The 22,753-nt window shown below is 46.0% G+C and overlaps 1 protein-coding gene across 2 annotated transcripts in view; it reads left to right on the top strand.

The window, feature by feature from the left end:
* ZBED1 (zinc finger BED-type containing 1) overlaps window positions 1–22,753 on the top strand; it is a 1,151,072-nt gene that overhangs the window by 835,929 nt on the left and 292,390 nt on the right. For both annotated transcript variants that reach the window (XM_086934385.1, XM_086934384.1), the window contains one exon: window positions 5,395–5,602. In XM_086934385.1, the coding sequence (XP_086790511.1) occupies window positions 5,395–5,602 (208 nt within the window). The remainder of the gene's footprint in view (window positions 1–5,394; window positions 5,603–22,753) is intronic.

Below are 22,753 nucleotides of genomic sequence, written 5' to 3'. Positions count from 1 at the left end.
TTAAAAGAGGACATGTAGAATTGTTCTCTCCTTTTCCTTTTGTTGTCTAGATTGCCCCCTCTTTTGCTTCCTGTGATCTTTTCTAGGCCACACCACTTGAGGTCATTGATTTGATGACCTGCAATTTTCCAGTGTTCAGTCAGAGGTGCTCCTAGTTTGTTTGTCCTAAGGGCTGATCTGTGCTCATTAAGGCGCAATCTGACTTCTCTTGATGTTTCGCCTATGTATGATTTCTGGCAGGGACATTGGATCAAATATATGATATTTTTAGTTCTACAATTCATGAAGCTCTTTATATTTACCGATCTGTCGTTTACCGTTATAGTTTTTCCTTTTATAATGCTTGCGCAGTTGCTACAGCCTGCACATGGGTGTGTGCCATTGGGTATGGGAGTGTCATTAATAGTCCGTTGGTTGTTTCTGCTCTTTTCTCTATATGTGTGGACTAAACAGTTCCTGATGGTTTTGTTTCTTCGATAAGAAAAAATTGGTTTGGGGATCGGAGTCTGAGATTTGTCCTTTACTAGGTGCCAATTTCTATTTATAATGTTTTTGACCATATGGCTCACTTGTGAGAAGTTGGTCACAAACATGATGGAATTTTGAGGGTCCTCAGTTTTTTCTTTAGGTGTGAACAGATAGTCCCTGTTAAAATATTTAGCCCTCTTGTAGGCATGCCTGATCATTTTTTTGGGGTAACCCCTTTCTAAGAATTTCTTCCTTAGATTTGTTGCATGTTTTTCAAAGTCTGGCATTGATGTGCAGTTCCTTTTAAGCCTCAAAAATTGGCCAAAAGGGATATTATTTTTCTGCGAAGCCGGATGGTTGCTCTGGAAGTGCAACATCGTGTTCCTGTCTGTGGGTTTGGTGTAAAGTTCTACAGTTAGGTGACCTTCAGTGTGTTTTATTATAATGTCTAGAAACTCTACATAATGTCTGTTGGTGTGTGAGGTAAACTTCAGGTGTTTGTCGAGTCATTATTGTGCCCAGGTGATAGGTCACATCTTGTTGCCTTGCCCACCATAGTTGCCTGGTCTTTACATCATCGATCACACCAGCACCAGGGGCGCCTTTAACCCCAGGAGCACCTTCACCATTAGGATATAAATCTTTTACATAGCCCGTATTCTTTTAATACTTGTAATCCTAGCTGATGCCCCCAGCGCACACCTACAGACTTGCGCTAGATAGCGCCCGGGGTACACGCATGCGCGGTGGCTCGCACGGCTCCACGCATGCGCAGCATGCCAGTGCCGCCGCGCATGCGCGGAATCCACACGCTACACCGCGTCTCTACGCGGAAGAACCGGCACTCACCTGGGCACAATAATGACTCGACAAACACGAGTCTTTTCACCATTCCTATCAATCCTCAGGTGCGCACGATTTACCAATTAGCCTCAGTATTTAAACCGACGGCCCAACCACTGTTGCAATACTCCGTTTTTTTAAACCACTTCACCTCGAAGTTCTAGTGCGATCTTCCACCATAATGGTACCACCAATACCATTACACTTGAGCCGCTGATAGCCTGCACCTCATCGCTATTAAGCCGGCTGACATGATATATATGACCTATATAGTTTTGTGACTCTTTTTCTCCCTGTATGTTTTGTCCTTGTCCTTTATGTTATTTGTACAGGTGATCTTGAGAAGGGAATCCCCCCCTCTCACAGTTAGATACACTTTAGGGCGTGTAGACACATAGTCCACACTACACACCCACTAGTTTTAATTCTTATTCCACACTCACATTTTAGTCCTGAAGAAAGCCAGCATATTGATAAGGCACTGGCTGAAACATGTTGACACCTTAAAGGACGTGGGAGGTCGTAACCCGCCCCCAACGTCCAACAGCCTTATTTTTAACCGCTGACGGAGGCCCAACTAATAAAGTTCTCCAGGACTGGGACCACCGCCAAGCCGTTTTAAACTCACTATCTCACTACCCCTCACCGCACACACAGTGACATACCTGCTCCGCTGTAACCAGGCATCGTAGCACACCCGGGACACGCTAGGTGTCACTGGGTGGGCCCGATGATGAAGCATGCCACCAACTAGGTTGGTGGGTGAGGGCTTTCTAAAGACACCCAACAGGTGCCACCCCTAATCGGCAAAACTCAACTGAGTCACCATGATTTTTATAAAATAAACATCATACCAACCCCTTCCATAGCTAGTCCCTTTTTGATAACTTGACATCAGGTATGACTACCACAGTCAGCACAGGTCCTCCATCTTTCTTTATGATAGTCGCTGGAGCTGGGCCAGATGTACTAAGCTTTTTACTGGCGCAAACCCTCCGATTTGGTACATCAAAGGGCTTGCAACCAGCAAAAACATTTTATAAATGTGTCACACAAATGTTACAATACAAACTTTTTAAGAATCACAAAATCTGTGTAGAAATGGTTATGATTTGGAATTTGGAAGGGGTGTGTGTTGGATGTCCTTTGCAAATACCAAATCGTGGTTTGCCTTTGTAATTCTGGTTGCCAACCTTCGATAAGTTACTGACTCTCAAGTCGGGATGGTAACTTATTTGCAGAAAGAAATGGCCCCATTGGCACCCCTCCTCCTTTGTGAAATAGGGTGACAGCTTCACCTGAAGTAGGCATTAGTCCAGGGAATCCTTGACAACTCTTAAAGTCATTTAAGTTTTTAAAAACTGAAAACTTTTATTTAAAGAAGCACCGATCCTTTAAGGAAACAGAGCTGCTTTTTTTTTAAGGTTTCAATTTTGAAATGCAAAGACAGGGATGTGGTCTGCTGTAAATGTGGTCCAACATGCTTGTCTTTGCAGCAAATAGGAGGGAGTTACAATTTTCATCCTGCCTAATGAATATTAATTAAGCATGTCATTCTGCAACCCTATTATACGAATCAACCGATTAGTAAATAAGATCACAAAATAATTTAGTGGTTGCCTAAATCCAGTATGCAAATAACAATAATGTATTGCTACCCCAGTTTTAGTACATCCTGCCCTAGATTTCTTGATCGTGTAATTGTTGTAAATAAATTATGTAGGCAGCAGAACACGTCTTCAGGTTATTAAGATAGTTTTATTAAAATAGTACAGGATAAGACAGCAGAGCAGTAAACCTCACAGCTGACCAGACCATCAACTGCCAAGGCTGGAATCCACATCACAGATAGAACACTCTTAGGTAGTATGGGAGACTAGTAAGATGAGAACACTAAGAAAGGACTACAGACACCAAGTAGCCACATTGAAGTAAGCATAAATATACAACAGTAATGAGGTTGGGAGACCCTTGGGTTCACATAGGCAGGCTTCGGACACACTCCTTGACAGGGTGCTTCTTTTGGGCCACTAAGCAATACTCCTCTCTCCAGACTCAGCAGCTGGGCTTCTCCTATTGGACAAGACACTACCATAGGGTAGCTAGGCTCCCTGTTCCAAAGCATACCCACAGCTTCTCCAGCTGGATGTTCTGATTTTAGGCAATGTCCCCTCTTCCTTGGGAGACTGGCTATCACCGTTACTAGTCTTGGATCATAGCAGCAGTTAGTGTGATTCATTTTCATAACTTCATCTTCTTTCTGCAGTTCAGACATTTCTTTCTGTAATATGATGGCTCTTGTACAGACAGTGATGGTGCTGGTTCCAAACAGGAGTACCCATAGTATGAGCACAACAAGTGTGAAGATCTGCACATGGCTGTCGTCATCCTTCCTGGATGGGCCGTGAACGACAAACGGCACAGCCTCTGCCTAGAAACTTCCCACCCTTTAACAACAGAATCTACAGATTCATCACATTCCCCTACCAGTATCCAAAGTGTACATTTTTGGCATTCCCCAGTGGACAGTGACACATTAATCGCTTGATTTAATCAGTGATGTCATTAATTATGTCATCGATGATGTCATCAGTGATGTTATCAATGATGGCATTTAACATGTAATGAGTGATGTAATAAGTGAGGTTATAAGCAGTGCATGGCTGAGGTGCAAGTTATAGTTAGCTTAGTAAACTATAATTTCAGGGTTTTTGTATTTTAAAACAATAATTTTCATATTTTATAAGGCCTAATTGTAACGTCACTTTAACCTTTGTTTTTTTCAGTGGATTTATTGGCTTTTTTAAATGTAAAGTAATGTAGTTAAATGTTAATTTTGGAGTCCTTTGCGTAAAAAATAGTTTTTCTTCAAAGTGCAGTGAACAATGGGTACTGATTAGAATTATAATATTTAGGTGTGCCATGACTTTATAAATTGTCGGTAAAACAATGGACAATAGTGAGAGGCCGTGGGTTTAAGTGATTCTCGTGACAGCAGCTGTAAACACATAATTACGGCTCTATTATCTTTGCCATATAATTTGCAGAAGTTGCATATTTCACAAAAAATGTTGTTTCTAGCTCAAGTGGGTGAAAATAATAATGCCAGAGAATGTGCTGCATGAATAACTTGTTTTTGCTGCATAATGCTGATAACTTTGCTACATAATTTAGATAACCGTGTTGCATAATCCTATTGGCCAGGACAGAGGTAACATCCTGCAGGGTAGTTTCGAAGCTGTCATTAGGATGCTCAAATCAGTATTTCATAGGGAACCATGAAATGTTTTCCATAGTTCCCACTTTCTTGTAAAGTGCAAAGTTTGCTTAAAGTTATACATCTTCTGGCTATCTGCAATTATCGTTTATGCAAATCAAATTTCACAACTAATACGTTTTTTATCAGGTGTGTTCTTTTTCTCCATGTAAATATCCTTCTATGATGTAGGTCTTGTCATCCAAAACATATAGTAATCCGATTTTGCCATTTTGCAACATGTTGATTCTTTTTGACAGACCTGTTTTTCTTGGTACTTTGTTCTTTATATAGGTGCATTGGCACTTTATAGGTCATCTTGTATTTTAGAGCAGAGTTGAATTGTATATGAGATTTCTTTTTTAACCCTTGTAATATGCTTTGACTTGGTTTTGTTTCTGTGATATGTTTTTTTGTGGTGTACAGGTTTCTTTCTTTCTTTCTTTCTTTCTTTCTTTCTTTCTTTCTTTCTTTCTTTCTCACCTGCCAATTACTTAATCTTATTCTTTCTCCCTCTCTCTACGTACCTCTACCCCATACCTTGTCTTTTTCTACCCAGGGCCCAGGCAATACATATTTTGGCTGTTTTATGTATCCTCATTTCTAAAAGTGTACTGCATACCTCAGTATTATTTACCATCATGTTCACTTTGAATTAGCAGAAATTGAGCAATCAAATTCAAAGTTTTTTAGAACAGAGGTTCCAAAATTGGTCTTGCTGAGGACTCAAAAGATGACACTATTCAAGCATAATATTTGCCGCTGTGCTGCTTACACCATTAATACATTTTACTGCTGAGTTCAGTTTGTGATTGTTTGCATTACAGCTGGTGTGATGCTGGTTCCAGAACGAAAGACAGTGGACGGGTTTGAGGAGCATTTTGGCTTGAACTATCTGGGCCACTTCCTTCTGACCAATCTCCTCTTGAGCTCCCTTAAGGAGGCGGGAACAAGCAGCCACCACGCGAGAATTGTCACTGTCTCATCAGCCACGCACTACGTTGGAGAACTGAATCTTGAGGATCTACAAAAAAGGTACATAGATTCCACATTATGTCCTTTGTGATGCACTGCCAACTAAAGTAATACCCAGTTTACAATGGAGCAAACTGTCTTTTGCAAAGTTTGTGTTGCCTGCGTAATACCAAAAGAAGTAAATCGATCCTGTCAATATTAAATCTAGATTTTGGATTGGGGTGAAAAATGAAGGAAATAGAATTTAGTATATTCTTACCATGGCTTGGTATTAGAAAGTGGAACAATATTGTTTTCTCTCCTTCTAAAATGTGGGTAATGCAGTGGCGGCTGGTGAGTCTTAAATGTAGTTTGTGATGAGTGGCTTGTGGCGAGCGAGCGCAGCGAGCTAGCCCTACAGCCACAAAAGGAGTTCGGGGGGGTTCTCCTCCAGAGAAAAATTTGAAAAAAGGAGCGGGCAAATGGTGCATTTTCAAGGAAGAAGGTTAATAAAGCAATTGTTAAATTCTAGTTTTAACATCAATAATGCTCACTAATAGTACTGCAAATATTCTCTGTGACGACCTCACATTTATCACATGTGAGTTCCTGTTTTGATCTAAAATAAGCTTTTTAGGTTTTGCCTCGCCAAAAAGATGCGCTCTGCGCATCTTTTTCGGCGCAGGCGAAAACCTGATGAGAACTGTAGTGTGCTTTGGCTCGGCCCTCGTCATTCATTGGCTGGCTCCGTAAATGGAGCCTAGCCATTGGATGAGGGGCCTGTCCGTCAATGCCGGACCAGACACGGGGGCGTTCCCGACATTCTTTGGCTTTTGCCGACGTCACGCGACGCCGGGAACGCCCCCGAGTCTGGTCCGGCATTGCCGGCACTTCTGCGTCTCTTCTCCCCCGTTTCCCGCCCCGTGACTGGCCGGCCGGCCAATCCTAGCGCGGCCGGCCGGAAGTGCCCGCCCCCCGCAGCCCGGGGGAAGAAGGAAGACGGCAAGCAGTATGGCGGCGCCCGCGGGGCTCCCGTGGCCTGGAGGGAACCGCCGCCGTCGACGTTGCCGGTCTCCCATGCCGAAGAGGGAGACCGGAGAAGTGCCAGAGAGATTGTCGACGTTGCCGGTCTCCCATGCCGAAGAGGGAGACCGGAGAAGTGCCGCCGTCGCAAGGTGCAGGTGAGTCGATTTGTTTTAGTTTTTTTTTTCCCTCCTCTCTTCCCCTGCCTTCCTGCCCCAACCTCTCTCCCCCTGTCTCCTACCTTCACTCGTCATGTCCTCCCCGCCTTCCTCGTCTCCGGCCGGGCTCCCGGCTGCTGCTCTGGAGGCCTGAGAGGTGGAGCCCTGTCCGGGGAGTTCCCTGCACCGGCATGTCACGGAGCAGGTGAAACAGCAGGTCAACTCTTGTAAAGTCATTGAGTGGCAAAGGGTACATGCTGTCAATTCCCACTAGCCCTTGCAACTTCCCACTAACCCTGGCAGTTTGTGGGTTTAACTTCCAAGTACCTTCACAAGCTAAACGTGTTTTAGATCATAGCCAACACAAAATGTGAATATTAAACAAAAGGAGTTGTACTTGAAAATCTACACTAAGGCATCACAAGAGAACGCCTAGGCGATTTCTGCCTAGAGGCTCCACACTACTTCAAGTCTCTAGAGGGCTCTCTTTATTGTAACGTTAGTCTTTCCTCCTTGTTTATTGTCCTGTTCACATTCTGCATTCTGGATCGCTTCTCTTTGTGTTCTATGCCACCGGCATGCGTACCTCCAAATATCTTTATTTTTGAAGGCGCATTGCGTGTGGTACTGTTCTTTGCTGAAGCACTAACAGTTGAACTAGTTATGCTTCACTGAAGACAGATGCAGTCTCGTGATAAGTTGATGTGCCAGAATAAATCTTTATTGGAACTTACTTGAAGACGTCTCTTCTTTTCAAGAATGTTGTACCTTGGCACACCTTACAAAGTCATATTTCAATCATGTCTCTTCCAGTGTGCTTTTGATTTGGCAACCTAAACTGTTTGGTGTCTTTAGACAACACCAGCCCCAAAGGAACAGGCGGCTTGACAAGCTTACTCTTCGACCCCAGTGGCCCCCTCTCTCCCATCCGCCCCACCCCCCTCCAGCCCCTAGACACGCCTACCTTCAGGAAACTCTTCTTCACGCAAATTATGACTGTGCTGCTGAAATATGATCTGCATCATAACCCGCCGGTGCTTGGCATGTCAGTCACACAACATTGAGTCTGTGCAGCACTTAAATAAATAATTATAAATGTTAGCATGCATCCTTCCTGTCACAGACTGCCTTCCCGCCCTTGTTGCCGGTTCCCACCCCCTCTCCCGCTCTCCGTGTCTCCCCGGCCCCGTTCCCGCCCCCAATGCTTGTTTGCCGGTTCCCACCCCCTCTCCCGCTCTCCGTGTCTCCCCGGCCCCGTTCCCGCCCCCTACCGCTGCCTCGGCTCCCGTTCCCGCAGTGCCGTTTCTCCTGTGTGTGTGTAAACGACATTTTATAAGTGTTATTTTACTTTGTCAGTTGTGTATTTTTGTCGCATTTCTTCTGTGTTGTGCTTGCTTCCTGTCCGGGTCTCTATACGTGTTTAGAAGCAGGATCGAGGCTGGCCTGACTCCACTCCTGTTACAATATTAGCCGGGTTTGCTAATGCGAAGGAATAAAGCGCCTTAGTACTGAGGAAAACCACGAATTCAAATGTAAATAAAAAATGCTTGAGCCAAAAGCCCTACAGCCCCTATCCCACCCCCGCCTCCACCCCCCTCAGCAAACGTCCCTGACCACCCCTCCATTTTTCAGGGATGATTTTGATGGTAGGTGCGGCTCCCCAGGGGGCGGGCTTATTGAACCCCTGCCTGTTCGTCACCTTCATCGCTGGCTCCGGGGTCTCCTGGGCTGGGGCTCAGGGCTGTGTCACTGCGGGTGATCCCAGACCCTCCCTGCCCCCCACCAGAGCAGAACCAACAACCTGCACTAATGCTTCATTAGCATGAGAGAGCAAGGACTCGTTATCCTGAGTGATGTGTGACACCCGCTGTGCTGCCGACCCCCCCACTATGAGAAATGAGCTCCCAGCCATTCTGTGCTGAGCTGAGGAACACGCCCCTTCGTCTAAGAAGAAAGGATCTGAAATCCTTGAGAGTAAATTATAGTCGTTAGTTGGTCTCCTAGCGCCAAGAATCCGACAGATGCTCTCTGGCGCTTTATAAAAAGCTCATTTTGTATCGTTAAGAGGTTTTCTGCGCCGGTCATGACAGGGTGAACAGGTAAAGCGTGTCCAAAAGCACAGACACGGTGGCGGTTAGTGCAGGGAGTCCCCCCACTATTTCTGGAGAGTAGACTCCATACCCTATGTAGTGTATCACCTTGCGCCCCCAGTGCCTTCGTATGTACAAACACTGCGAGTGTAGGCCATCCCTAGGGTGTTTGAAAAAACCCTCCTTCCCACCGGCATCACCCTCGTTATGTCTCAAAGGCGCCCAGCACGGGGTTATCTTTGAATCACTGGTCTGCGGTTACAGAAAACTTCACACAATTATTCCCCCCGTCCCCCTATTGCCTAATGAACTGCAAAGGTGCAGCGCGTTTATACTTTAAAGCTGGCCCAGCACACCAGCAGAAAACAAACATGCCTTAACACCAAGCTTTACTACTAAAATAAAAACACCAGCACATATTGTTTACTCTCTAAACGGAGTTTTAGGATGGCACCACGCCTCTGTTTTTCCTTGACTTTGTGCCTTTCCCCAGTGTGTGTCTGCCTCTTCGTGTTTTTGTGTGCCTGTCCGATCGCGTGTCTCTGTGCCGTTTTCTGTCGGTACCTGACATGAAGTATTTCCCTGAGCCCAAGGTTGTGCTTGGCGATGTGCGGGTTGGCCTGTTGTCCGTTTACCAGGATACTTATTTTACCTATCTTATAATGTGCGCAAGAATTTATGTATATATTGTGTGCGGCAATTTTGGGTCTATCGTGTGAACGAGTTGTGGTGTACTCGGGTCTACTGATCTTGTTTGTCGCTTCTTGTCTGGCTACATGTGTCATTTAATTTCTTCATATATTCTTGCGAGCATGTTGGGCTGCATTGTTCCTTATGCTGTGTGCACAAACCATGCTTCCAGGTGTTTGTGAGGTTGTCTTTCTGTCTGAGCGTAACTGACTCTGTTGTGGACTGTGGTATGCATGCGAGTCTGTCTCTGTATTAGTTGAAGCTTGTTGTTTTAGATTTTGATTCCTGAATGCGACACAAGTACACGGATCTCAGCGGGCTGAGTTCTGAGATTTCCCAGTTGATAACTAGTGATTGTGGAACGGTGAAACCAGCTATTACCAGCGAGTTTGGGTGAACTGTTTGGTAAGTAGCGCTCAGGACTTGAGGGATACCCGGGGAAAATGAAATAATGATTACCCCTTTAGGGAACCTGGGTTTGCCATCCTGGCTTTGACGAATGTGCGGTTCTGATTCGAGGCACATGTTTGTTTTTATCTGTCCCTCTTACAGAATTTGTCCCCATGTGACTCTCCTTCATGAGTTTGACAACTCACCGTTGCCTTTGAGTCATGCCCTAAACCCAGGAAGCTGATACAGTGAGTGCAGATAGTGCTTACTCTGTGAGAAGAGGTGCCGAGCCTCTGAATACTGTTTTTGAGAACCGAAGGGGTAGTTGGGGTTATGTGCCTTAGCTCCTGACATCTTCCTTAACCTGGTTCACGTTGTTGTATGTGATCCCCTGTCACATAATTCGTTGCTCCACTGTCACATAATTCTTTGCTCCCCTGTGATGCTGTGTGTGTGATGCTGTGTGTGTGTGTGATGCTGTGTGTGTGATGCTGTGTGTGTGTGTGTGTGTGATGCTGTGTGTGTGTGTGTGTGTGATGCTGTGTGTGTGTGTGTGATGCTGTGTGTGTGTGTGTGTGATGCTGTGTGTGTGTGAGTGTGTGATGCTGTGTGTGTGTGTGATGCTGTGTGTGTGTGATGCTGTGTGTGTGTGATGCTGTGTGTGTGTGATGCTGTGTGTGTGTGATGCTGTGTGTGTGTGTGATGCTGTGTGTGTGTGTGTGTGTGTGATGCTGTGTGTGTGTGTGTGTGAGATGCTGTGTGTGTGTGTTGTGTGTGTGTGTGTTGCTGTGTGTGTGATGCTGTGTGTGTGTGTGTGTTGCTGTGTGTGTGTTGCTGTGTGTGTGTTGCTGTGTGTGTGTGTTGCTGTGTGTGTGTGTTGCTGTGTGTGTGTGTTGCTGTGTGTGTGTGTTGCTGTGTGTGTGTTGCTGTGTGTGTGTGTTGCGGTGTGTGTGTGTTGCTGTGTGTGTGTGTGATGCTGTGTGTGTGTGTGTGTGATGCTGTGTGTGTGATGCTGTTTGTGTGTAGGGCTGTGTGTGTGTGTGGGGGTGTGGGTGCAAATGCAATAGGTCTCGCATTTGCAAAAGATTAAGCTATTGGCATTGTAAATGACCATGCCATTTATTTATCTGTTTTCAAAACTAACACATAAATAAACAATTTGTCATTCACAGTGCCAATAGCTCTAACTTTGTCAAAGGCAAAACCGTTGCATTGTACTTGGTATCGAATCCAACAGCGGCCATGATGCTATGGAAAGAAAGGACAAAGCATATTGACCCACTGTTGACACTATGGAAAGAATGGAGGAAGTATCAAAGAAAGACAGGTGGAGCATAAGAACCGAGCTAGGGGATGCTCATCCATGAAAAAGGAGACTGCTGTTCTTTCCATGCCCTCAGAAAGTTCTCTTTAGGCCACAGCCCCCTAGATTTGAAATGGCTTGCTACCTACCACTTTCAGAACAAAGAAAGGGGTGTGGCAGTTATTTTGATGAGGAGAAAAGATAATGGGCCAGAAGGTGTGTGTGTGGGGGGGCTCTGTGTGGGTGTGTGTGGGGGGCTTTGTGTGGCTGTGTGTGGGGGGGCTCTGTGTGGGTGTGTGTGTGGGGGGGGGTTTGTGTGTGTTGGGGGGGCTCTCTGTGGGTGTTGGTGTGTGTCATTTGCGAGAGATAAAGCTAGTGGCATTGTAAATGACAATGCCATTTATTTATGTTAAAAAAAAACATAAATAAAAATAATGTCAAGAGCAATGCCAATCGCTCTAACTTTAACAAAGGCAAAACCATTGCATTGTAAATGCTTGTTATATGGATGTTGCATGAAACAAAACTGCATTTCTCTGAAAAATGTCTATAATAGCCTCTCACACCACCTACATTCAAAATAAATTAAAGGAAAATCGTTTTTAAAACAGTTTGTTTAGGCCAAGAATCTCTGTAGAGCAGAGATAGCTCTATAAGGGGACCCATGCCACCCGAGACTCCTGTGCAATGCTGGACAAAACAACGCTTTTCTGAAATGCCGTTTGAGGGGGGAAAAAGCTGGAACTTTTTTTCAGGCTACAGGAAACCAAACACAATGATTGATATTTTGTCCTCTCTTGTAAGATCATTTCAATCTTCTGTCTAAGCCCTTAACTACCAGTCCATAAAAACAAACTTCAAATAACTTAGCTAAACACAATGGCAATTTTCATATCCGACATTAACAAGGAAAGAGCACATTTAAATAGTCTCATACCGCAAGCTCTGCTAGCAGCGGAAACACTGTGCCCTAGTTGCACCTGCATTGACTGGGGGATCGCAAGATCACATTAAAATTGGAAAAGTCAACCAATAAGAACTTATCAGGGACACGCTGGCTACTCAGTATTGAAACAACCCCAAAAAGACCAGGGAATTATGTTTAGGAAAGTTGACAAATTGGTCTCCGATGATCACAGTTGTTACACCCACGCACTTTCACCCATATAGCCATGGAAAGTAACCCCCCCATCTTCCTCCCCAGGGAGGCTTTAAGTGGGCGCACAAACGCCAGGGGCACCGGGAAGCACACATGAGGCCCTGTTTACAGTAATTGCTTCCCCTGTCCCTGCACACAGCACAACCCGCTGTGCAGGTTGGTGCACATGGACCAGCTCTGCCTTTCACAAAGCCAGGCTGGAAAGATGCTAGTTTACCATGGTTTACCAGTGCACTGAGTCAGCAGAATTCGACGTTCACATGTGGCGGTTCCTGTGACTCAGCAGCTCACCTGTGCAGCGCCTAGTGTGTCCCAGCTCCTTCACTGCGCGCATTCAGTTAGTTCCTCCCCTTCAGCAGCAATCAGGCTATTGGAAATAAGAAACTTCCGGAACGACTCAAAATTATGGTGTGGAAATTGTGTTGGGGCACCTGGCACCCCATTCTTTTCTTATGGTTGTCGCCACGTGCTTTTGGAAAGTGGCCGCCAAGCTTTCCCTCATGACCAACCACACTCGGTACTTGCACCGAAGGCACGGTGACATTGTCGCCCTCTTTCACGTTTTCAAGATCTTATTGTAGGAGCCGCCTAGGTACCCCCAGACAGAGAACTATGGGGGTCTCTGCCCGCTGCCCTACCCACCTTTTGGTAGTCGGGCTGTGCTTGAATCAACCCCTCATTCTTCCCCGGTAGTGGAACTGATTCGAAAACCATCACCTGTCAGTGCAAACTTGGGTCAAGAATGTATTATACCGCGAGGCTCCGGCCCCAGCCTTCCACAGCTCTACAAACATACCCGTTGTTTTGTATACTTTTCACATCACCAAGTTGAAGTGCCTCTTGTATAATTACTCTTTGTACACTCAAATACGTGAAAAGCATTTTTGAATAGTAAATCAGTGAAATCTCACCTTTCATTTGTAAACGGTACATTTGTGCATGTGTGCAAACATATTCCATCAACAAAAAAATGAAAAGATACACACTTCATAGTTAAATCCGCAATGTAACACATCAAACGCCACGTCATCACTTAACAGTCACAAACTAAGGCCCAGATATACTAACGGTTTGCAAAATCTCTGCGTGTATTTACTATCCAAAAGGTACCCTCGTCTTAGCGCCAAACACTTTTGTGGTTTGCCTTGTTGGTTTTTATGTCAAATTAAAATAAATCAAAGGTACCTTCTCAGGCTGCCTCAGCTCCTGGCCAGGTCCTGATACATGCTTTTTCTGCTGCTCCAGTCCTCAACGGGAAGCAGCCCTGCCACCCACAGGCAGCCTCCCTCCCCTCCGCCAATTAAAATGCTGTTATGGCAGCGTTGTGATTGATGTGGTGCAGCCGGGTGCCTAATCTGAGGCCCTTTTCTCTATGTAGGCTGCATGCAGCCTACATAGAGAAATGGGAGTGTGCGCATGACTGCTTTGGTCGGTCCCAGGCCAAGCAAAGCAATCAGGGCCTCCAACAGTGTGGAAGCCGCTCCCCCCCCCCCCCCGTGCCCTCGACCAGGACTGCCCACAACCAGGCACTTCTGCTTTCTCGCAGTGCGAGAAGCAGAGACATAAAATGGTAGTTTGACCATTTTATGCTTCTGCTTCTTGCACTGCGAGAAAGCAGTGGGGCGATGTCCCCATGCCCCTATGGGGGAGCCGTCACTGTGGTAATTGTAAGGACCCAGAGTCACAGTTAGCATTCTAGTGCTCAGGATGGGATTGGTGTCAGTACAACGCGTTGTATTACAACGCATTCCGTTACAACGCAGATTTTACAACGCGGGATCCATTACAACGGATGTCAATACAATGCATGGCATTACATCGCAGATGCAATTACAACGCATGGCATTACATCGTAAGTATAGGTAAGTATACCTTTTTTTAAAAATGTTATTTAGTTTATTGTAATTAATTGTTTTAAAATGATTTAATTAAAAGACATTTAAAAATTGTCATTAATTTAATTTAATAAAATAATAAATATTTAATAAATGTAATTATATTTAAAATTTTAATTAATTCAATTTCATAAAAAAATAATTAGTTTAATGTACATATTTTTTTATAATTAAATTAAATTAATAATAATATTTTATTTTATTTAATTAATTTAATTAAAAAATGTAATTAATGTAAAATAATTAATTTAATTTATTAAATATATTTCAATTAATTTTAAAATGGTAAATATAATTTAATCATCCCTAAACCCAAACCCTGCCCTAAAACCTAAAAACACCCCTGTACCCCAAAACCCAAACCCTACCCTAAAACCTAAAAACACCCCTGTACCCCAAAACCCAAAACCCTGCCCTAAAACCTAAAAACACCCCTGTACCCCAAAACCCAAAACCCTGCCCTAAAACCTAAAAACACCCCTGTACCCCAAAACCCAAACCCTGCCCTAAAACCTAAAAACACCCCTGTACCCCAAAACCCAAACCCTGCCCTAAAACCTAAAAACACCCCTGTACCCCAAAACCCAAACCCTGCCCTAAAACCTAAAAACACCCCTGTACCCCAAAACCCAAAACCCTGCCCTAAAACCTAAAAACACCCCTGTACCCCAAAACCCTGCCCTAAAACCTAAAAACACCCCTGTACCCCAAAACCCAAAACCCTGCCCTAAAACCTAAAAACACCCATGTACCCCAAAACCCAAACCCTGCCCTAAAACCTAAAAACACCCCTGTACCCCAAAACCCAAACCCTGCCCTAAAACCTAAAAACACCCCTGTACCCCAAAACCCAAAACCCTGCCCTAAAACCTAAAAACACCCCTGTACCCCAAACCCCAAAACCCTGCCCTAAAACCTAAAAACACCCCTGTACCCCAAAACCCAAAACCCTGCCCTAAAACCTAAAAACACCCCTGTACCCCAAAACCCAAAACCCTGCCCTAAAACCTAAAAACACCCCTGTACCCCAAAACCCAAACCCTGCCCTAAAACCTAAAAACACCCCTGTACCCCAAAACCCAAAACCCTGCCCTAAAACCTAAAAACACCCCTGTACCCCAAAACCCAAAACCCTGCCCTAAAACCTAAAAACACCCCTGTACCCCAAAACCCAAACCCTGCCCTAAAACCTAAAAACACCCCTGAACCCCAAAACCCAAACCCTGCCCTAAAACCGAAAAACACCCCTGTACCCCAAAACATATACTCCTATACTCACACTTATTTAAAAAAATCACTTAAATTAATATATTTAATTTATAATAATTAAAAACAAAAATAAATATTTGTTTTAATAATTAATAATAATTAAATGAATTAAATAATATTAAATAAAATAAAAAAAATTAAATACTTACCAATACTTACGATGTAATAGTATGTGTTGTAATAGCATCGGCGATGTAATGCCATGCATTGTAATGACATCCGATGTAATGGATCCCGCGTTGTAAAATCTGCGTTGTAACGGAATGCGACGTAAAAGATGCGTTGTAAGAGTAACACACCCTCAGGATGTAATTACACTAAACACCCACCCACCATTGATGTCACTGGTCAGGTGACACAGCTCTAATAAAAGTGGCCGAGCACACGTGCTTGTGGCCAGGAGCACCCAGTATCCAGTGTGTCCTGTGTCTGCAGTTATTACTAGCATGAGGGCCTAAGGCCCGACAATGCCGACGAGAACGGAGCTGTGCCCAGCGTGTCACAGCACACAGAAAACTTGATGGAAAAGAGGAGAGAGCTGCCTACATCGAAGGCACACCCCCTAGGAAAGGAGCCGGCCGTTGAGAGGCCCGCGAGGCGTGCAACGAGCCCCGGGCCTGGAGGGGAATGAGAAGGTGACCGGGAGCCCACCCCGCACCTCTCAGGCCTACTGTGACCCGCCCTGCCTTGGCAGTGCCCCGAGGAAAAGCGCGGACCGACCGGAGCCCACCCGCGTCGGCCCCAAGACAGAGACCCCACCTTGGAAAGAGCAGACCGACCGGAGCCCACCCACGGCGGCCGCGACTGTGCCCACCTGTGCTGAAGCCTTCGCGGAGCCAACCCGCGTGAGAAGAGTGGCCCATTGGCCGAAGGTGAGCCTACAGTGACCAGCACCGAAAGCGGAGCCCACCCGCAACGGTCACAACGATACTGATGGCGGCCGCCTGCTAGCACCGTCCGGAACACTATAAAGCGGAGCGCACCCGCTACAAACATTTACTGTGCCCCAAAACTGTGAGCGACGCCGGCTACTGCCCCCGTTAAGACGACAAGACCAGCGGAGCCCACCCGCGGCCGGCCTGCAGCGCTCTCTGTCCCCCGCCGCGCAGCGCGTGTGGTGTGAGGCTGCGGCGGCGGGGTGAATGAATTTGGGAAGAAAGCGCCCGCAGCGTGTGGAGAGCTGCCGGGCGGGAATGCACCGAAAGCGGAGCCCACCCGCTACAAGAGCCCCAAGGTCCATGCCCATACACACACACAACCCCCCCCCCGCGCGCAGCGCGTAAGCTGTAAGGCTGCTGCGGGCGGGGACAGATCGAAGAGGAGACAGCGCGAACACCTGTTCACATGCCCATGCCCTCCTGCTCAAGCAAAGAGGAAGGAAAAGAAAAGGGACTTGCCGGGGGAGGAAGTGGTGTCCGGGTCATGGCGCCCGGTTCCCAGCAGTGGCTCCACCCTCCTTGCACAGCCCTGGAGAAGAGGGGACCAGCAAGGCAAAACTGCACGGGCAGAGTGTCGGGCAGCAAGGAAGACTGCTGACAGACAGGAACCTTCGGCCACACTTCCATCTAGTGGCCGAACTGCAGTTGTACGCCCTCAGCACATGAATACACCAAGAGACAGCTTGCAAGAAACAGTGTACATCAGGGAGTGCACTAAAGGACTTGGGCTAGGGAGTGGCAGGAAACACTGTGCCAGAAATTGAGCAATGCGGCTCAGGACATTGGGACACAGTATAATAACACACAACAGCAGCACAGGACAATGTGTTGGCGGCACACAATCAAAGGACCTAAGCAGGATAACATTTCCCAACCAGGAAAGCGAAGAGAACAAGATACAACCACATGTAATCCCTACACAGTGAGGTTTGCCCAGACGTGCATTCTCAAGTATTGCAGCAGATCAAGAAAACAAGCCTACAACAAGGAAAATAAAAACACAGCCAAAAGTGTATGGCCCACACCAGGGATGCCCAGAGACTGATAGAGAACCACCTGCTGGCAGGTGGATACTCCCAAAGAGAAGCGAACTAAAGAAAGGCAACACTACCACAGCACGTCACAGACGGATACCTACCACCCGGAGAAAGGAAGGGGAGCGTGTGAAGAGTGCGCAAGAACACTGCTACACCGGAACGCCACCAAGCCACCACATAGCCTGAGAAGATAAAAGGCGACGGTGCAGGAGCGCGCCAGAAGCGCAAGAACGCGACAAAATCCCAAGAAATGCTCCAGAAGCCCCAGAAGCGCGTCAGGAGAGCAGCAACTCCATGCAGGACATTCTAGAGGATAAGCAGAAAATGCGCAGAAGGAAAGCGAACAAAGAGCGCAGCCATCAGCGCGCGCGATAGGAAGAACGTCAATGGAGTGGTGACGCAACCCTCCCGAAGCAACACTCCAGAAGCACCTACGCCACGCCCGAAGAGAGCACAGCGATGCCTGGTGGCCACAGGTCATTGCTGCAGGAGAATGGCGAAGACAGGAGCACCACCACACGAACCGACAGTGACTCTGGAACCCAGCAACAGGAAGTGCGAATGCGTTTGACACAAAGGCGCAGCAGTGCAGATAGCACCAGTCCAAAGCAGCAAGACACGAGGAACACCCGAAGAGCGCACCCAGATGGGCAGCGATGCAAGCCGAACTGCGACGCAAAGAAAATGGTTGCGCAGACAACCCGCAGCATTGAAGTCTCAACACACAAGCAACCGGACCACTCAGCCTGGTCACAAAGCAGGAAGTCGACCAGCCAGATGGTCGCACCAAGAAGTCGACCAGCCAGATGGTTGCACCGCGAAGCCTACCTGCCAGACATCGGCAGAAGGGACCAGCACGAGGTCCAAGAAGTTCAGCCAAGGCGCGGTCCGCGGACATGGACCAACAAACTTCAACTTCACAATTAATGGAGGCGACTAAAAGAGGAAGTGAAGGTTGCGACACTAACCCTGGGAGTTAAGTGACAAGAAGGTGTCCTAGGACTAGGACAAGACCAGGAAGACACATGCAGAGTGCGCGCATTGCACGGGGAAGCCTAGTCAGAAAAGAGTAAAAGAACGGGCCAGGTTATGTCGCGAGAAGAAGGAGAGTGGCCACCGCCACTAAGAAAAGAAGGAAGAAGAAATCAGAGTGGCACTCTGCCATTTCAAGAAGAAGGAAGAAAGATCAGAGTGGCCACTGCCACTAAGAAAAGAAGGAAGAAGAAATCAGAGTGGCACGCTGACACAGCAAGAAGAAGTCGCCCATGCGGAATGAAGGAAGGTGACAGGCACTGGAACACCGGAGTGCATTGTAGGACAAGACCTGGCAAGAGCACCGGCAGCGCAGACCAAAGACAACTACCTAAGAGCCATCCATCCACATGACGATCGCAGAAGAGAGCAAGCTAGACTGTTGGCTACATCTACCTCTGGGGTTGAGCGGAAGATTGGATGGCGAGACTGCTCAGGCCTCCGGAAGCTGAGGAACTGACCACCTCACACCAGCTCGTGACAACCCAGGAAGCAGAGGCCTCAAGGGACTCTGTTGGCAGCAAGTCCCACACGGGAGACAGATCCACAACTGCGCATCTGCAGGACCCACGGGGATGAAAGCCTTGCGCTCAAGGAAAAGAGTCGACAACTCAACCTTCAGGTGGAGCTAGGACACAATAGTGAGGCTCATGGAGCGCCCTGCTCACAGCCCGAAGGCTATGGTGGAGCAACACGACCAAAAACACCAGTCCAGTGGAAACCTGGCAAAGAGGTCCTCCTGGACACCTTGTGAGAGAAGAACACCGGCGAGAGGGGCATCCTAGTGAGAAGGATGTTTGCACCTACTCTCTTCACCTGCCAAGAGACACATTGAAGCCTGCCCGGAAACATCACAAAGCCAAAATGGAGAAAAGAAACCAGAATATATACAACACCCATATTATCCATCTCTCTCTCCGACTACTCATCGACACCAATTGAGCGAAGCAAAGGCAGGGCTGAGAATAACGTCCAGATAGCACAGACAAAGAATGAACCCGCCGAACAACTACGAACTGTGCCACAGAGAACTGTTGGTCCTGGATGCAGGAACTACACTGCTTGCGGCCTGCAAGAAGCCAAAGAGACTCGTTGAAATCATGAGTCCAATGTTATATTTTGGTGTTTTTCTTTTCCCCACAGGGTTTTGGACATTTTCGTTTAGTTTGATTTTCACCAATTTTGGGAGGGATGTAAGGACCCAGAGTCACAGTTAGCATTCTAGTGCTCAGGATGTAATTACACTAAACACCCACCCACCACTGATGTCACTGGTCAGGTGACACAGCTCTAATAAAAGTGGCCGAGCGCACGTGCTCGTGGCCAGTTGCACCCAGTATCCAGTGTGTCCTGTGTCTGCAGTTATTACTAGCATGAGGGTCTTAGGCCCGACCCTACAGTAATGAAACTAGGTTTGAGGTATACTCATCTTGCGGTATTTCTGTTTAGGTAAGCATAAATAGTGCAAAACTGGATTGCATTTATTCATTTTTTTGCTTCTGTATTATTGATTTATTTTGTTTAAATATATTAATGCACGCACCAAATATTTTTAAATGTAGAAGACGGGTGCACCCTTCTATAGATCTCTCAGAGTCTTTTTCGTTCCTGTTTGCCTAGGTGCTGCAAGCACGTTTATGTGATATGGGCAGCACTTTAAATGGGCTGGTACTTACCTGTACTGAGTGCTGGCATTTCTTAATTATTTCCCCTCGAGTACCGAAGATAGTCTTTGCCCAAAGAGAGTACCAGTACCTAAGGGAGCAGCACGGGGGGCTCAATAGTATTGGCTCCTGCAGTTGACTCCGATATTGATTGACACTGTCAGATGGGAGAATAGTTGTGTGCTGCTCAGGCAGCTGATCTCTAGCTTTTTTATCATGACCCCTCCAACCTCAGCACAACATTTTTATGTCAGAGCTAAGACGGCCGGCCAAACAAAAATGCGCACTTAGTAGTGCACAAACCAGTCCTCATCCCCACGCCCACTGCCCCGGCCCGCCCCTCCCTACACATGCAGGCTCAGCCAGCAGGTGAAAAATAAAATGATGATAGAATAGAGTTTATTTTTCACCTGCTGTCTCTGAGTCAGAGGAGCGACGCTCCTCCGCCATTGTGTTGGAGCCGCCCCTGTAGTCAGGTAGTCAATACTCATTGTGTCTGATCTACAGAACATTGAAACTTTATACACCTGTCAAAACCCATTCATACATCCATTTTTTGGAGTAAAATTTAGCTGAGAAATCTTGGATCTGTTCTCGAAGGGCAAGACAACCACAGTGTGGCAGACTGTTCCCCTGAGAAGCATCAACCTAGTATATTTTAAAAACATTTCTACTTTTTGCCAATAGCCAATCAAGCCTAATTTACACTAAAGTGCTTAATTTATATTTACAGTATTTCATCCTTTTATTTAAAAATAAAATAGCATATAATTTAGCAATTTAATCAATTTTAAATACAAACTGTTTTTACAGATACTGAATGCAGAAAGACAGGGAGATGATGCATGTTGTCTAAGATCACACAAAGTCGGCACGTATGGAAGCCACGATTAGATTTAAAAAACATAGCTCCTCCATTTTTCTGTCACTAAAGAGAAGCTAATTATTTTACTTATAATCACATAACCTAATTACCAATATCGTATTGTTTCCTTTCTTTTGTTAGAAAGACCTAATCGATTTCTGCTTATTTCAACTTTGGATCCGAAAAGGTTTAGTATTTGGATGATTATGAAAGGGTTTTTGTTCTCCAGCTACTATCTCTCTGTACAGATAAATCGCAGAATACATTTTCCTTCTCATTGGACGCATTTTTAGCATTTACAGTACATCTTCACAGAAAGCTTCTCAGCGTAGAGATGGAAATGCCCTTTAATGTTTAAGTTGTTACCTGTAGATAAAATGAGGCTAAGGTTTCCATGTCAGCCTCCCCCCTTTGCAAATTTCCTGGGCAAACGACCTCAACGTTCAACCTAATTCAAATTCCTATTTCCCAAAGATGAGACTGCCTAGATATACTCTAATCATCATAGGGATTCCATAACAAAAACTGTGAACACATGTTATTTAACATGAGTGGTGCGACTTGTGAAACCAAAAGCAACAGAGAAAATGGAGTACATTTGGAATATTGTGATCAGTAATCTCCTGCTTCTTGGGATATGCTGGTAAAGAGACTTTGGGCAGGAGATCTTTAACCCGTTTGCTGCTTCTGTCGGCCAACAGCCGCTGTGAGCACTACCTCGGTAGTGCTGCGCACGTCCGTTGGCCGACGCGGCCCCGCCCGCTTAATAGAACGTTCCGCACTGACGCAGACCATTCGGAGCAGCAAACGGGTTAAGGGAACAACAAATAAAGACGCTTGTGCTGCTGGTGATGATGGTTGAACCACACACTAACCAGAGATCATGACTCAATAGGAGTCTATATTGGACTTTCTAAGAGTGCATGTTTGAACCAATTAACCATTGCCTTTTGTAAAAAAAATCTATTGTCAGCCAAAAAGATGCCTTAATGTTATGGTTCTCAAAACTAGGTCTAGGATAAAAGACCAGAAAAATGATCCTTCACGTCAAAGTGCTTGCAAATTGTAGCCTAGCTTCCATCTCACTAAATGTGAAGAACAATTGGAGTGTGCTTGGCTTTGACTTGAGATGAAACACACAACCGTGGTCTGAAATGCTTGCCTCACCATAGCCTTTTTAGATATTTTTAGTGGCCATTTTGATGGCATATGTACCATTTCTCAAAACTGTCTTTAGGCATACGCTAGAATATTATACACCTGAGGTGGCGTTTCATGAGAGGACTGAAATATTTCACTGGAATTATTTTCAGAACTGAATGTGAATTAGGACTATTTTACCATACTAAAAAAGCTGGCTGATCGCTAAAATTTGAGTACTGAGCTCCACCACTTTCAAAGATCACTAAGCCCCTGCTAATGCACAGCTATCGGGTCTCATTAAATACCCGCATGCTAGTCAGTCCCACTTTACCCATCCCACTCAGTTTGGTGAAAACCAGCATTTCTATTTCTATATTTGAAGCACTGAACATGGACCGCAGAACTTTCTTTTCTCTCCATTTCCTGAAATCCAAGAAGCAATAACCGTCCAAATTGATTTTTGCCCCAGTTTTACACTGTTGCAAAATTGATGTATCAGTGGCCCATGGCGGTGCCTGGCAGCGCGAGCTGTTCGTTACTGCCAGAGATCACGACCTTAGCTCCCATTGGTGCAGC

The sequence above is a fragment of the Lissotriton vulgaris genome, chromosome 8, assembly GCF_964263255.1.
Source record: "Lissotriton vulgaris chromosome 8, aLisVul1.2, whole genome shotgun sequence".
Lineage (NCBI taxonomy): Eukaryota > Metazoa > Chordata > Amphibia > Caudata > Salamandridae > Lissotriton > Lissotriton vulgaris.
This window is presented reverse-complemented; position numbering and strand designations above follow the sequence as displayed.